Source organism: Amblyomma maculatum, chromosome 7 (genome assembly GCF_055883805.1).
Source record: "Amblyomma maculatum isolate TAMU_Amacu chromosome 7, ASM5588380v1, whole genome shotgun sequence".
Taxonomy (NCBI): Eukaryota; Metazoa; Arthropoda; class Arachnida; order Ixodida; family Ixodidae; genus Amblyomma; species Amblyomma maculatum.
In genome coordinates, this window is record NC_139350.1 from 47,942,323 (window position 1) to 47,959,295 (window position 16,973).

General features: G+C 49.4%; 1 protein-coding gene across 1 annotated transcript; it reads left to right on the top strand.

Annotated features, from left to right (window-relative positions):
- The first annotated feature begins 265 nt into the window (after positions 1 to 265).
- Positions 266 to 16,766, top strand: LOC146183154 (uncharacterized). Its single transcript, XM_084608339.1, has 4 exons — positions 266 to 472; positions 2,996 to 3,017; positions 3,387 to 3,554; positions 16,576 to 16,766. The coding sequence occupies exons 1-4, from the start codon at positions 266 to 268 to the stop codon at positions 16,764 to 16,766; spliced, it is 588 nt and encodes a 195-aa protein (XP_084464465.1).
- Positions 16,767 to 16,973: the final 207 nt, after the last annotated feature.

The following is a 16,973-nucleotide window of genomic DNA, read 5'->3' on the forward strand; positions in this document are numbered from 1 at the left end:
AAATTCAGAACTATTGCACATGATGCCTGGCGAAAATAGGACTCCTGGGGTCCTAGCATCGCGCGATGCCATCTCTTCTCACTGTAGGATCTCTCTCCTTTTGGTGGAATAGGGCAATGCCGCCACCAGCAGCCTGTTTAAAAGGGCGCGCTCTGAGCGTTCATTCATCAATCAGGCGCAAACGATAAAGTTAGGTAACTATGCGATCAGCAGTGTTCATAGGCGAGATATTTGTCCTGCAGTAGTAGCAGGTAGGCTGATGATGATGAATGCAGGCGGTGAGGAGGAGCCTGCCACACGCCTCCCGTCCCTGGGCGAGCCGCTGTTGCTGCTGCCGCCGGCTCCGTGCTACCAGCCTCCGCAGCAAGGCGTCTGCTGCAGCGGATGCCTGTCGCTACAGCTGCTCTCGTGGTGCCAGCCGCTGGCCGCCGCGGCGCTGCCTTCTGCCACTTTGCCGCCACCGCACGCCCAAGTATGTCCACAACTTCCGCGCTGACAACCCTTCTGGATTATAAACGGGAGGATGCTCGCGCTTTTGCTTTCTTTGTAAACGGTATTGATTGACTCGGGACATCAGATCGGTATATGATGAAGGAGGAAGAAATTATTAAATTAATGGAAAGAAAAAAGGTTTGCTGATTTTATGACGTTCAGGAGTGAGAGCGGTGATGTGATCCCATGCGTCCAGGCAGTATAGAAGAAGGATTTCGCGGTGAAAGACTCGCTACTTTCAGGTGCCGGGCTTTTGTCGGCTTCAGTACCGGTCAGTCCCAGAGCAAATAGTGAATGTCGGCTTCAATATTTTTGCATTGATTTATCAGGCACACTAGACGGAGATATAACTGCCTTCTCCGTTCTTTGCATCGATACGGCACGAAACACCCATCTTGAGTAATCTCGCGTAAACGTCCGTGGATTCAACCCTTTGCGCTAGTTTGACCTCTCCGAGGATCGACAGTTTCATTATCGGTGAGGAATAAACCGCAAAAAACTAGACACTCAAACGCCTTTATAACGAAGCACTTGGACCTTCGAATACCTTTGCTATACAGGACGCCTCCGTGCCGAGGTCGCACCGTATCATACTGATTACCGCAAGACATTCAGAAAAACTCCATCTAACGGATCGTAAATGACACTGCGTTGGACGAAATGCGCACCTGAGCCTGCATGCTCCATGGCAAAATACGAGAGCGACTCAAGCTGCAAAGCTTCTAACGCCGCCTCGCTTGTTGTCAATTTTTTTTTTTTTTTCAAAACGCACAGCTCTTCTCAATGCTTGGAGAAAAAGAGATAGCAAGTGTTCGCTCGAGTTAGCAACATTCGGGAGCAGCGAGTGCAAAACGATCCACTGGTATCTCCACTGGTCGGCGCGTACGGGCTTATTGTTCCCAGAGTTCACCAGTGTTGGTTTCCACTTCACTACACCAACACTGGTGAACTCTGGGAACAATAAACCTGTACGCGCCGACCAATAGAGAAACCAGTGTTGGTTTCCAGTTCACTACGTCCCGCCGGGGTTGTGCAGTGGTTACGGCGCTCGACTGCTGTTCCCAAGGATGCGGGATTGAATCCCGGCCTCGGCGGTCGCTTTTCGATGGAGGAGAAAAGCAAGGCGCCCGTGTGCTGTGCGATGTCAGTGCACGTTAAAGAACCCCAGGTGGTCGAAATTTCCGAAGTCCTCCACTACGGCGTCTCTCATAGCCTGAGTCGCTTTGGGACGTTAAACCCTACAAACCAAACCAAACCAGTTCACTACAGTGCCACCTATAGGGAGCGCAGAGACCACTGGTCATTGTACCGATTTTTTTTTTTTTTCGAGAGACAACGCTTGTGCTGCCCGTCAAAATGTTCGGCCGTTCACATTATCAGCTCAGACGCCTGCAGGATTTTTTTTTACCGTCGCTGTGGTGGTCACCGTGGCTAATGCGAAGCTCGGATGCTTCCGCGCGGTCTTTGCTGTGGTGTCGGCGCTTAGGTACCTTCTATTTGGCTTGCAATGGCTGCACTAGTTCTTAAAAGTGCTGCAGAGGTGCCCAGCAGTGTCGTGAGCGTGCAGCTCTGTGCACGTGCCGCTCGGGCAGGTGAACGTACTACACTGGCGTCTGACTGCAGCTTCCAAAACGAGCACGCACGGTTGGCTTACAACTTATAGCAGCCACCGACATGAGCGCAGTGTTTCGACCTGTATCGCTTGCCATACCACGACTGCTATTGCCTCATTTCGACGCCGCTGTAGATCTGCTGCAGTGTGAAAGCGATGGATATACGCTGACACTGACGCAAACTGCGAACACATTTTTGACGATATGTGGATTGTGGCTGCCAGTAAGTTGGCGCGCGAAGATGCCATACGTGAGCCTGGGTACGAGCTACAGAACGTTGTAAGTACGCATATCAAGGATGAGTTTGATACAGACTCTTGAGGGAGACGTTAAGTCAGGGTTTCTACATTTTATGTCCAAATGCACTGCAAAGTGGTCGAAAAAGATATGTTGGAAAAAAAGCCTGCTTCATTGGACCACACACACACACACACACACACACACACACACACACACACACACACACACACACACACACACACACACACACACACACACACACACACACACACACACACACACACACACACACACACACACACACACACACACACACACACACACACGCGCGCGCGCGCGCGCTAACGTCCGGCGAGAGTAATCTTAGGGAAAGTGCCACAGAAAATATACCGCTATTCTTCTATTTTTAAATAGCAAGAGTGAAAAGGCGAGGTAAGAGCTCACCGGGTAGATAGTAATATCGGCCGCATGGTAAACCCCATCGTTAAGCAAGACTATGATTTTCAAAAATCTGCTATCAATGGATTAGCATCTAACAATATTAACAAAGCAAATAAAGATGCTAATCAATCTAAAAAAGCTGACATAACTAATGAAATTATCAAATTTGTTGTAATGAATATAAAGGAAAGAAGCCAACAGTCGGCGAGGCCAAGGTAAGCATTGAGAATTGTACTTTGTCTTTTTTTTTAATTTTTACTTCGGTAATCACATAAATTAGTAATGCAATCTGTTTAGGGGAAATATAGTTAAACACAAAGTAGAAGGAAGAACAACGTGCCGATGGTGGAAACCGCAGTACTAGTGTTCTCTTTGTGGTAGCTCACACAGGGAGCATTGCGATTACTTTTTTATCCAGAGCTTGTAGCAAGTTCTGCATCATGCCTTCCTGCTTGGCGGGCTGTTGATTTCAACTGTACTGCATATTGCAATAAAACTCAATGCGTCCCGCGGAGACCGTGCATATATGCTTTTCATTGGACCAGTGCTGTGATAGCGAGACACATAAGGGCATTTCCTTGTGGCAGGCCAAGACGACAGCCGAGCGCTGCTTTTCGTGCGGCCAGTGCGGCAAGCGCTTCAAGCGCTCCTCGACGCTGTCCACGCACCTGCTCATCCACTCGGACACGCGGCCCTACCCGTGCCACTTCTGCGGAAAGCGCTTCCACCAGAAGTCGGACATGAAGAAGCACACCTACATTCACACCGGTAGGTGCGCACATCTCTCTCTCTCTCTTTCAACATCACACTCGGTTATTTGAACTTAGGAGCCAATGGAACGTTGCGGCGTTCACAAGTGATATATACGGCATTCAGACTCCGGGGTTGCACAAGCTGTTAAGTTCAAAGGAGTGAACTCAGCCTTTTTTTTTTTTTTTTTCAGGCGCGTTGTACAGCGATTTTCACCTCAGAATTTGTCTGTTTACGCCACGAGAAAACATGAATAAATAAAATACGAGCGTAACGATAAAGGTTAGAGTGGGATGCGAGCCCACGCGGGGTGCGCCATTTAGGTGCCTGTAGCACCGATGCGGGCAGACGGCGCTGCTGCAGGTTTGCCTTCAGTTAGCGCGTCATAGGCCGCATTGCTAAAAACTTAACATCGTATGCCACGAACGACAAACACGAAACAAACAGTATATATGAAGTGTTTCAAACCAACCCGCCACTGAGTTATAAAAATGGTTTGGTTTAAGGGGTTTAACGTGCCATAGCGACGCAAGCTATAAGAGACGCCGTAGTGGAGGAATGAATTTTAAATCTGGTTCTTCCAGGACGATAAAGTGCAGAGGAAGATGGTGATAAAATTTGCATAGCGATACTCGGAGATAGCAAAGAAATGACTTGAAGTTTATGTATACAAAACTGTACAATATTTACAGCATCTACAGCAAGTTTGGACCAAACTGGCTACCTCGTTCTAGCCAAAGATGTCGCGCTTAGCCACACCTCAGAACTCTCCACTGGGGCTCTCGGGCTGAGCTTTAAAGGTCAACTCCGGTGGTTTTTCCATCATTCTGTGTTTTTGGTTGAATTATATTCCTCGGCACGTCCTGACTCGAGCACAAAAAACCGTTTTTCGAAATTCCAATTAGAAGTATTTTTAAAAAGAAAAGACAGCAAATCGAAACCGAAACTGCTTTCACGTCCAGAAACGACGTCCCAGGTGACGAAATGGTGACGTCACACTCAGTATTAGAAAACCACTCGTACGTGCATTGGATGGTGACAATAACGTATGGAAATCGTGAAGCATTGCATAAAATGTCCGAGGTAGTTCAATATAAGCCTCACAATTTCATAATCATGCGGGAAGTGGACAGTAACGCCGGTATACTGTTTGTGACGTCAGAAACTCAGTGTTGCTGGCAGAAATAGTCTCAACTTAAGCCACGAAAACAGCATATTTTAAAGTTGTGTTGCGCGCGAACGGATTATTATACGGCGCCCAAATTTTGTAGAATGCGTCAGGACGGAGAGGAGAATATACAGAAAAATTTTTATTCCAATATTCGAATGTCAAAAAAACCTCAGAGTTGCCCTTGAAAGGTCAACTCCGGTGGTTTTTCTATCATTTTCTGTTTTTCATTGAATTACATTCCTCGCACGTCCTGACTCCAACACAAAAAACCGTTTTTCAAAATTCCAATTAGAAGTATTTTTAAATACGAAAAACAGCAAATCGAAACTGAAACTGCTTTCACAGCCAGAAACGACGTCCCAGGTGACGAAATGGTGACGTCACACTCAGTATTAGAAAACCACTCGTACGTGCATTGGATGGTGACAATAACGTATTGAAATCGTGAAGCATTGCATAAAATGTCTGAGGTAGTTCAATATAAGCCTCACAATTTCATAATCATGCGGGAAGTGGACAGTAATGCCGGTATACTGTTAGTGACGTCAGAAACTCAGTGTTGCCGGCAGAAATAGTCTCAACTTAAGCCATGAAAACAGCATATTTTACAGTCGTGTTGCGTGCGAGCGGATTATCGTACGGTGCCCAAATTTTGTAGAATGCGTCAGGACGGAGAGGAAAATATACAGTAAAATTTTTATTCCAATATTCGAATGTCAAAAACCTCCGGAGTTGCCCTTTAATGTCATGGAGCGCAGCTCGATCATAGCCACTCGAATCGTAGCCAACTGCAGCAAGTATCAACTGAATTGGTTACTTGCTGCCTATACAACACCCCTTCAACTTCCTTCTGCAAATACTTTCCCAACACATACATGCAAGAGCTACAAAATAGTTAAAACATACAAACGGCAGTGGTCCGAGAGACCACCATTGACTTGCCAAATTGCGTGCTCTGAGCGACAACAGTTAAACTTAGCAGAGAGAAGGAAAACAAGCAAACAATCACAAGGCGCAACATTTCCTTTCGCCCCGTGTCGCCTACGCGTCGACATCGTACCTGGTTATTGCAACGTTATGGTTGTCAGTGCCACATTGGCAATGCCGTTTCAAAGCATCCTTCCTGTACTTCTTGGCGGCATACACTCTACAATAAGTGGCTGTCATCTTGGCCCGCCGGTTCCCCCAAAGTCTGCACCATCAGTGAGCTTCGCCCTTGCGAGCGTGTTGTTGTTGCTGAAACGACACGCACAGACCTCTCCCAAGCAGATGCATCTCTCTTTTGTCATATATACACGGGCTTCTTCGTTCCAACCTTGTCATTCCAACGGCCTCCGAATACGTGCCGTTCACTTTGAGCCGCGCGAATACCTCCGTGCCGGAGAGCCCCTTGAATATACTATGAACACAAACCAGGAAGCGCTGCTCCCGGGCTGAAGCTTGACAGTGCACATATCCACCACATTACCGCGTGCCTACACCGAACTTTACAGGTACCTCCAGAAATTTAGGCCACTTGGTGTTCTTTAACGTGCAGTGACAATGCACAGAACACGGGTACCTTGCTTTAGCTTCCCTTCAGGGGTGAGACGATCAAACCAGGTATTGAAGCAGCTCATATGTAGCAGGAAATTTGCTTTTTGGAGCAGCTATGGACCAGAAATGAAAACATTTTTAGCTGCAATATCAGCATTTTACAGTGACTGGAGGGCATGCGGTCCAATCTTTAAAATCGTAAAGGATTCAGCTACCGTCTTCGCAATGCAGCACAGTAGAAATGGTCCTTGCTTACAAGCGGCCCCGCAGCATTTTGTGATGCTTCACTGCACGTACTGTGGGCAGCGCTTGACGGGCGCGCAGTTTCAGCATACTGGGGGAAGCACGCGGATGGAAGCTGGGTAAGTATGAATACGCATTATAGAGTGCGTGAAGCCATCAAAAATTAAGAAAAAAAAAAGATCACAGACGGTTACCGCTGTTTTTCCTTTCTTTCATTTGATAAGCAAATTACTTCGTCTGCGCAGTTATTAATTCAAGAATGTATTTAACGCCTACATTTTCAACGTCCTTTCTGCGTCACAGTTCCGTCCACACACTCTACAGGACAACCATGGGTGTCCTAGTTAGGCTCAGAGAAATTTCTAAAATTTTCGTCGTTTTTCTAAGTATCACTTCAAAAATATCGTCAAGCAAAGTGGACTAACTGCGAACAGATATTTTAATTACTACCTAGAATAACTACACTGTAAAAGGCAGAAATAATATAATAATAATAATTGGTTTACAGGAAAGGAATGGCGCAGTACCTTTCACACTTGTTTTGCGGACACCTGAACCTCACCGTAAGGGAAGGAAGGAAGGAAGATGGCAGTCATACGGAAAAATAGAAAGGGCTGCCGTAGTGGAGGTCTACGGAGTAATCTAGATCACCTGGGGATCTTTAACGTGCACTGACATCGCACAGCACACAGACGCCTCTTCGCTTCTTTTCTATTGAAACGCCGCCGTGGTGGTCGGGTTCAAACCCGGGTACTAATTCCTGGCTCGTGTTCCCCGGACTCGTAAATTCGTTTATAAGAAATGGAAGGCCGGGTCAGTACTAAGAGATTTCCTAGCGCGTGTGGCAGTATTTGTCACACATATGTGTGACAAATTCTGACAAAGCTTATTCTTATTATTATTATTGTTATCTTTAACCTGCGCTGTCATCGAACAGCACACGGATGTATTTGCGTATCGCATCCATCTTTGTGGACACTTGAATCGAGCTCTAAAGAATGGGAGGAAGGGATTCAAAGAAGAGGGAAGGAAGTATCGGTAGTGCAGGCCTCCACAATAATACTACTGCTTGGGCCCTGCTACAACGGCGCAGTGGTTAAGATGCCCGACTATTGTTCCGGAGTACCCGGGTTCGATCACGACTGCTGGCGACTCCGTTTCGATGGGGGCAAACCGGAGAGGCGTCCGTGTGCTGCGCGATATCAGTGCACGTTAAAGATCCCCAGGTGGTCGAAATCAGTCGTAGCACTTCACTCTGATGTGAGGGTGTTGCAGAAAAAAAAGTACTAATCAGATGATGAGTTATTAGAGCAAAAACTGTGAAAATAAAATCGATCAGAGGTCAGCATTGACCGTACGACACATGTCGACGTTCAGTGAATGTGACGACACGCCAACTAGAGGTGGATGTGCTTCTGACTTAAAAGGGCGACACAAGTGTAGGAAAAGAAAAAAAAAACATTGGAGGTATTGGAGGTTTGCAACACTGGTGTTGCTGGTGTATGTTAATAAAAATGCCCTAATTATTGGTTGTCCGGAAAGGAAATGCGCAGTATCTGTCACACTTTGGGCATCTGAACCACGAAGCCAGGGAAGGAAAGAAGGTGGGAGTGAAAGCGGAAAGAGAGAAAGGGGTGCGGTAGTGGAGGAGTGCGGAAAAATTTCCACCACCTGGAGATTTCCGGTGGAGACGAAAAGCAAGGCACCCGTGTGCTGTGCGATGTCAGTGCACGTTAAAGAACCCCAGGTGGTCGAAGTTTCCGCAGCCCCCAACTGCGGCGTCTCTCGCGTCCGCGCTCTCCTCCTCTGCAAAAGCGGCGACGCCGCTTTCACCAATGCTGGACATCGCCTCTTCGCCGCTTCCGCCAGCTTTCCACGGTGCGCGCGATAAAGCGTCGGCCACCTTATTCATGCTGCCGCGGCGATACTCAATGGCGTACGCGTAACATTGCAACGTCAGCGCCCATTTCGCGAGCCTGCCTGCGGGGTTTTCAGCGGCCCATTTGACTGTAGCGCACCAAGCGGACGGTGGCAACTACTCCCGGTCTTGCTGAAAGGCGCGCAATTTGAATGCTGGCATGCGCTGCGTCCTTCCCTGCCCTTTTGGCGCATTATTTTGGTCTTACATGGTCTGCTAGTGTTTGTATTTATTTTCAGCATGCATACCAACATGAAAAATAGATTCCCAGTGCTCTAAACTGGCCATCAACGCAGCTGCGCCACAGCCTCTGCAAAACAGTATTGCAGAAAAGATGCCAAGTGCTTTGGGAAATGAACATTTATTTTGCTGCATATAAAACACATGAGATTTAACAGATGTAGACGGATGCATTGACAAAACTTGGCACACATTAGGCGATGTGCACAGTACAGAAAAATAAAAATACACAACGCGAGAAACAGCACTTAGCTGTAGAGACAAAAAATAGCATACCGTTGATTTCCGAATTATGGCAAATGATATCTAACAAAACAGGTATACATAAACTACACAGTCCCAGTCGCGGCTTCCTTAGCAAGGGTAACTTGTATTGTTCAGGGCAGAGAGGAGTACTGATGCTTGGGGGAAGGCCACACCATTCACTCGTCGCATCTGCCGTGCTTCTGCTGCAATCCGTGGGTCCATGCAGTGCTGTTGGAAGAGAAATGAACATGATGCAGGAGGTTGCAATGAAATGTAAGGCCACTGCACCGCGCACACATCTGCGCATGTGGGTGCGCACTGAAGACTTGGTGAGCAGCAGTTATGGTTCAGAACATAAAAGCTGTCATTCGTAAAATTGATACAAAAGCTACTCTTGCAACGTAGAGGTCAGGAAATGCAGGCTAGCGGAACCTATCTGAAAATGCATTTCTACAGTGAGTGAAATAACAGCCACTAAACTAACATCATCATCATCATCATCATCATCAGCCTGACTATACCCACTGCAGGGCGAATGGCTCTCCCATATTTCTCCACTTAGCCCGGTTCTGTGCTAGCTGCATCCACTTGACCCCTGCGAATTTCTTAACCTCATCCGCCCACCTAACTTTCTGCCGCCCCCTGCTACGCTTTCCTTCCCTTGGAATCCAGTTTGTTACCCTAAGCGACCATCGGTTATCCTCTCTTTGCACTACATGTCCTGCCCATGCCCATTTCTTCTTCTTAATTTCCACTAGAATGTCGGTAACCTGAGTTATTTCTCTGACCCACTCTGCACGCTTCCTATCTCTTAATGTTACCCCTACCATTTTTCGTTCCATAGCCCTCTGGGCTGTCCTCAACGTAAACCTCAACACTAATCTAGTAATGTTTCTCGAAACGGCGTGACTGGTCAATGCGTGCGCCTGATAGCAACAGCGGAATGGCATGCAGTTAAACAAAGTATGTCACTCAGCTGCGCTTTGGGAATGGAGAACTAAAATCGTCGTGCCTGCCATAACAAGCACTAGTGCCTGTGCACCACTGTTTCATTAAACTCAGATTAGGGGAATATATACTGGTGATCACTGGGTGCGAGGATCGTACCTCGAGGCGACGTCTGCTGTAAAACCACCGATGAACTTGGCTTGCTCTTCGCTGAGCGACTGTTAGTTATTTTGAGAGTCTCGCAGCCGTACTTCGCAAGAAGCAGTGCTACCGCTAGAGATCTCATATGCCTACCTGAAATTCCGCTAACCACGCCCTACCCCCATTTCCCTCTCCGCGCTACCCTACATTGGATGTACTAGGTTTTAGCGTGCTTTCTATATGTGCCGTTTTTTTTTTAAATTAATTTCACCACTTTTCTACCTGTTACTATTAAACGCACTTACCTCTTTGCTCATCCACGACCTCGCCTTGTTTTACATAGTGCAAATCTGGAGGAGTTAACTCTCATGGTCTGCACAGGGTTGTTTAACATGAAAAGGAACAAAGTTATAGTATTGGAATTAAGTTAATCGTTATTCCGTCCTTCTAGGTGCCAAGCATACTTTTTCCTGTTTTTCTTAGTGGAATTAATTTTGGTGTATGTAATGCCAATGCATAATTTTCGACTTCAGTAGAGAAAAAACGAACCGTCTTTTGGATAGTTTCCTTTCATACAGAGAGACCGTGTACAAAGTACAACGCGCGGAGGACAGCGTCAGAAATCGAGTAGCGAGCGCAGCTCGAGGAAGTGCACGCCTACGCGCTTATTTGCGTTTTGTTTTTCCTCTTTTCATTTACAATAGCAGGATCTTCAAGCCGAGTTTCTGAAACGAAGTAGTAGCAAAGTATTTACAGGGGAATGGAAGAAGAGCGCGATACCCCCGTGTCACCGGCGCTTGAGTTTGCCGCCGTCTCTATATGGGAGAGGCCTTCGCCCTGCAGTGGGTATAGTCAGGCTACTGCTGCTGATGATGATGTTGAGGTTTCGAGCGCTGCTTGACGCGTCACTATCCTTATTTTAAACAGTGAAATGGTTTTAGCCCCAATTGTCGGCGATAATAAGGTGACGTCAAGCCGAAACCGAGAACCAACATCTGGAAACTGACTTCTCGTCATGCCGGAGCCGAAACGGGTTCATTCGGGCACTGGATGAGATTTAACAAGACGAGTTGACTAGTTCTCCGCTCTGTACGTGTTTGTAGAGTACCAGCATACAAGCGCTACAGGTGTTGCCCAAACGAGGCACAAAATATTTTTTCCCAATTTAAATTCAATGTTAGTTGCGGTACGCCACTTGACCTATTAAGTTAAAATGCTCTGATTTTCTATTTGTCGTTTTAATAAGGGCGTTCAAAAGGCAGGTACATCTATCCATATACCATTATCATGCTTTGATTCTGGAGGGCTGCTCGCCGGTACTACGACCAGGTAATCAGTAACACTGCACGGCTAAGATGGCGTTGCGCGAAACAACGGTTTCGTCGTGTCAAAGGATGGCGCCACGCTTTCACACACGTACACGACCGCCCGACGATGGCGGTCGAGGCGGCAGCATTTTGAACGCGTTCCAGCATTTCGAATCAAGTCTGTCACTGTGCTGTGGCTTCAGCGCATGGTGTTCACCACCTTTGGCAGGCGGTTGTGTGCTCGCTCGAGGAGCACTCGAACGCATCGCTTTCCCTATACATTCTTGTCATGCGTCGTGTCGTGGACGCGTACTCTCCAGCATCGTTCAACATTTCAATGCCGTTATCGTCATAGCTGCTTAAGGCCGTTGTATGTTTGCTTTTCGACCGGTTCCGCAAGCGTGCAGGCCGTACGTTTTCTGTGCGCATGCGGGCGCAGAGCGGAAGTGGTGCTCTACGATCATTTGCCAATTTCGCCGAGTGCCGGTAACAGGACGGTTCCAGCGCCCCGACTGGGGCGCCGGGCATCTCCTGATGTCGAATAGCCTGCTCCGTCAGGTGACATTCAAAGCTGGCGCGTACCCCGTGCTGCAAGGGGATGGGGGGGGGGGGGGGGGGGGGCGGGGGTGATTTCTGCATCTCAGCACATTGCCTCGAACCCTTGCCTCGGGGTCACCATGGCGTGGTTTTTGCTGAGCTCGATGGCTCTCGTCAGCTGTGTGGGGACCACGCCAGCCACATTTAAAGGGAGCGTTTTTGCCGCGGCTACCGATGCGCCGCCGCTTTAACCCCTTCCCTCTCCCCGCTCATTCAGGGATAACCGGTCCCGCGCGGGGGCTATAAAGGAAGCCGCACGCCGTCGCCTCTCTCTCTTCGCTCCTGGATGACCCGCTGGCCGCTGCCGAGCTGCTCTCCTGGCAACGAGCGCTGAGCCCCCGCATCTTCATGGACACCTCACTGTGAAAGAAAAAATGTTCTTACACGGCCCGCTGTGAGTGTGTGTATTGCGTATCCCTTGGGCAGAGGAATCGCCCCAAAACTGGCGCCCAACGTGGGGCTGATTTAGCACCCATGTGGACGATTTCTCTGCCGACGTGGGAGCGCACCGGCACTCATGACGGGCCGGTTCTTTGTGTGATAGACGCGACGTCATTTTGAATTTAGAGTTAGCGTGTTTGTCTTGCGTATCCCTTGAGCAGAGGAATCGCCCACAAACTAGACGCTACCAGCCGGCCTTCCAGTCGATGGCAGACTTCACTGATCGCTTCCGTGCCGAGTTCTTGCCGCCTGATTACGAGTGCCGGACGCTTGAGGAGCTAGCGTTGCGCACACAGCACCCAGAGGAGAGCCTTCTCGAGTATGTACGCGCAATGCAGGAGCTCTACAAGAGGGCAGATCCCACGGCAACCGATCCTGAACAGGTCGCGCGCGTGATCAGGTAATGCCATCCGCGTTTCAAGCCGTATTTGCGGGGACGTGGTTTTGCAAACCTCGAGGCCCTAGCAAAGGAATCGAAGCTAGTACAGGCGGATTTACTCTCTGAATTGCGCTACCAGTCACCCTCCAGGCCAGCCGAATCGCTAGAGACGTGATGCGCCTGGGCCGGATGCCACGACTCCGCGCCGCGCGCCAGAGGCGCAGATGTAGAGACGGTAGGGCAGGAAAGGCCAGCGGAAGGCTCCTCTATTCCTCGCTCTCTTGACCCCTACGCGTTCGAGTAGCGGCGTCGAGCTGGGCTCGTCAGCGACATCCGTACAGACTCGGAAAGAGAGGAAAGACGTCCCCAACCGCTTCGTGGAACGCGGCATTCTCCGACCGCGCAGCAGGTGAACGATCGGCTTTTGTTGGAATTGCCGCCAGCCGGGCCACGTGGCACGCGAGTGTCAAGCTAGGCGTATGCAGGGAAACGCGGACCGCCGGCGGCGATAATTGATAACACCAGCCTGTCGCTGTCGGCGGGGGAATTTCGCGGTAGCGACGGCGGAAAATGGGAAACGTACTCCCACGCCGCGTCACCGGGCGACCACACCGGCGGCGCAGAGGCTTTTGTCCCCCTCGCCTGTAGAGCGCAAGCAGTTTTGTCGCGCTCAAGCCCTTTTATGCTAATGTGGTTAGCTGGTCAAAGCTACTATGCACTCGTTGACACGGACTCAGCGCTGTCACTGGTCGGTGACGACGTGTTCGAGTCCTGCCGTAGATGTAACATCTGTGTCAGGCCAGCCGAAACCCCTTTGAGCTTAGCAGCAAGGACGGCAAAAGCGAAGGGAGCAGTGCGTCTCGTCATACGCTTTGACGGCAGAAAGCGGAGACATCGCTTCGTCTATCTGCCCGGCTAAGCCATACCAGTTATTCTGGGAAGAGATTTTCTCTCGAGCGAAGGCATTGTGCTCGACATGGGGGAGAACGGCTATCGCTACAGCCCCTTCACCCCCTCACTCCCTTTGTTAGCGCAACCAAACAGGAATGCGTCGCCCAGCGGGAGAGCATCCAGGCTTGTGTGGCAAACGGCTCCCCCCGCGACGCTCAATGGTAGCCCATTAGAAGAAATTATCGCGTCCTTCTCAGGACCCAATAGTCAGCGCCGAAGGCTTCTGGAAACATTACTCCCGTTTTCGGATTGCCTTCACAGAGAAACCGCGCAGAACCGACGTGCTTCAGCACGAGATTGAAACGGGTGATGCGCGCCATTTCAGATGTAACCCGCGGCCGTTAAGCGCGCATAAGAGACAGCTTCTCGACAGCGGCCTTGACGAGATGATTGATACCCGCGCGGTGAGACCCTCACAAAGTCCCTGGGCATCCCCAGTGGTTCTAGCGCCAAAGAAAGATGGTTCGGTCAGGCTGTGTGTTGATTATCGATAGCTCAACACTCACTGACGCCTACGGTTGCGTACCCTTTCCAGTCGTTAGGCAACGCAAGGTTCTTCACAGTCCTGGATGCAAGCAGAGGGTACCTGCAGATTGAGGTGGCGGAAGGTGACATTCAGAAAACCGCATTCACCTGTCAACGCGGGCTTTTCGAATTTACTCAACTCCCGTTTGGTTTGTCTAATACACCGAGCACGTTAATGCGAATGATGGACATCGAGCTGGGCGATGCAAGGTTCAACTACGCGATGGCGTACCTCGACGACGTCGTGATATTCTCACAGTCATTCGAAGAGCATCTCATTCACCTGAATTCCGTTCTTGAAAGAATGAGACGGGCGGGTATAACGATCAACCCAAAGAAAGAGCGGTTGGCATCAAAGAGAGTGAACCGTTTGGGCTTTGTGGTTGATGATGGCACTTTGAGACCGAACGATGACAAACTGAAGGCAACTCTGAACTACCCCTACCCTACGGACGTGAAAAGCTTGCAGAGGGTTTTGGGAATGGTTGCTTTCTACAGGTTGCTTTGTTCAGAGCTAGCAAGGCCGTGAACCAGCTGTTGCGGAAATGTTCGAAGTGGGTCTGGGGCAAGGAACAGAACGACGCATTTGTTACCTTGGCTCACGCGATAGCGAATACCGCTAGTTGGCGCCTCCCCGACCTGAACAAGCAGTTTGTCTTGCAGACAGATGCTAGTGATACCAGTGTATATATATATATATATATATATATATATATATGTGTGTGTGTGTGTGTGTGTGTGTGTGTGTGTGTGTGTGTGTGTGTGTGTGTGTGTGTGTGTGTGTGTGTGTGTGTGTGTGTGTGTGTGTGTGTGTGTGTGTGTGTGTGTGTGTGTGTGTGTGTGTGTGTGTGTGTGTGTGTGTGTGTGTGTGTGTGTGTGTGTGTGTGTGTGTGTGTGTGTGTGTGTGTGTGTGTGTGTGTGTGTGTGTGTGTGTGTGTGTGTGTGTGTGTGTGTGTGTGTGTGTGTGTGTGTGTGTGTGTGTGTGTGTGTGTGTGTGTGTGTGTGTGTGTGTGTGTGTGTGTGTGTGTGTGTGTGTGTGTGTGTGTGTGTGTGTGTGTGTGTGTGTGTGTGTGTGTGTGTGTGTGTGTGTGTGTGTGTGTGTGTGTGTGTGTGTGTGTGTGTGTGTGTGTGTGTGTGTGTGTGTGTGTGTGTGTGTGTGTGTGTGTGTGTGTGTGTGTGTGTGTGTGTGTGTGTGTGTGTGTGTGTGTGTGTGTGTGTGTGTGTGTGTGTGTGTGTGTGTGTGTGTGTGTGTGTGTGTGTGTGTGTGTGTGTGTGTGTGTGTGTGTGTGTGTGTGTGTGTGTGTGTGTGTGTGTGTGTGTGTGTGTGTGTGTGTGTGTGTGTGTGTGTGTGTGTGTGTGTGTGTGTGTGTGTGTGTGTGTGTGTGTGTGTGTGTGTGTGTGTGTGTGTGTGTGTGTGTGTGTGTGTGTGTGTGTGTGTGTGTGTGTGTGTGTGTGTGTGTGTGTGTGTGTGTGTGTGTGTGTGTGTGTGTGTGTGTGTGTGTGTGTGTGTGTGTGTGTGTGTGTGTGTGTGTGTGTGTGTGTGTGTGTGTGTGTGTGTGTGTGTGTGTGTGTGTGTGTGTGTGTGTGTGTGTGTGTGTGTGTGTGTGTGTGTGTGTGTGTGTGTGTGTGTGTGTGTGTGTGTGTGTGTGTGTGTGTGTGTGTGTGTGTGTGTGTGTGTGTGTGTGTGTGTGTGTGTGTGTGTGTGTGTGTGTGTGTGTGTGTGTGTGTGTGTGTGTGTGTGTGTGTGTGTGTGTGTGTGTGTGTGTGTGTGTGTGTGTGTGTGTGTGTGTGTGTGTGTGTGTGTGTGTGTGTGTGTGTGTGTGTGTGTGTGTGTGTGTGTGTGTGTGTGTGTGTGTGTGTGTGTGTGAGCTTCACTTTGCTATTTAAAGCCAGGTACTGTTGTATGTGCAACAATCACGACCATGGCACTGGCAGGGCAGCTTACTTGGCCGAGCACTGACTTGACGTAGAATTGCCTGGCGGTACGTTTGGCACGAACTGCCAACTCTGGCCTCTCTTTTCATTGGGGGGGGGGCGATATCAGAATCACTCTTGGAGAACACTTGGATTCACGTTACTCCAATAACTCACACGCACATTCATGCCGCTTGTTTAAAGCGAGATTTAAAATGTGGGCTGGTAGCCGGCGCTATCGCCTCATACCCTTAAAGGTAGGGCTGAAGTGTCTCCCATCATTTTTACCGCTATTAAAAATTTAGGTGAGGTTAGGTAATGGGGACGGCCCAGCTACGCCTTCCTTTAGAGCCCATGTGTAACTTCAGAACGTTAAACTTCAGAATTACATTCGTAAACTCCTCACTTTAGCAACGGCACCAGACGGTGCAGCTCTTTACTGCCATTGGGCGTGACAACAGCCCCCTCTTCTCTCTTCGCAGGGGAGAAGCCGCACAAGTGCGTGGTGTGCGGCAAGGCGTTCAGCCAATCGTCCAACCTGATCACCCACACGCGCAAGCACAGCGGCTTCAAGCCGTTCGCTTGCCGCGTCTGCGGCCGGGCCTTCCAGAGGAAAGTGGACCTACGGCGGCACGCCGATTCGCAGCACTGCTCAGCTGCCGCCATTCCCTAGGCACCCACAGCAGATGGCCCGCCTGGTGGCTTCTTCCCCAACCCCCTGAACACGAAGGACACTGATTAGCGCACGCCTTCCTAGTTCTTATGAGGCCGAAATCAGCTTTCCTACCAAACATTGCAAGCAGGTGTTCTATTAGTCGTACTTTAAGTGAATTACAGTTTTCGTGTCCGCCGTGGGTATCGTCGTGACCAGCCACATGTA

Excerpts from the sequence above, each read along its gene's own strand:
- LOC146183154 (XM_084608339.1), top strand. The coding sequence starts at position 266 with ATGAATGCAGGCGGTGAGGAGGAGCCTGCCACACGCCTCCCGTCCCTG. Across the intron at positions 473-2,995 it reads TGCCGCCACCGCACGCCCAA|GCCAAGGTAAGCATTGAGAA; the intron begins GTATGTCCACAA and ends ACAGTCGGCGAG. Across the intron at positions 3,018-3,386 it reads CAAGGTAAGCATTGAGAATT|CCGAGCGCTGCTTTTCGTGC; the intron begins GTACTTTGTCTT and ends CCAAGACGACAG.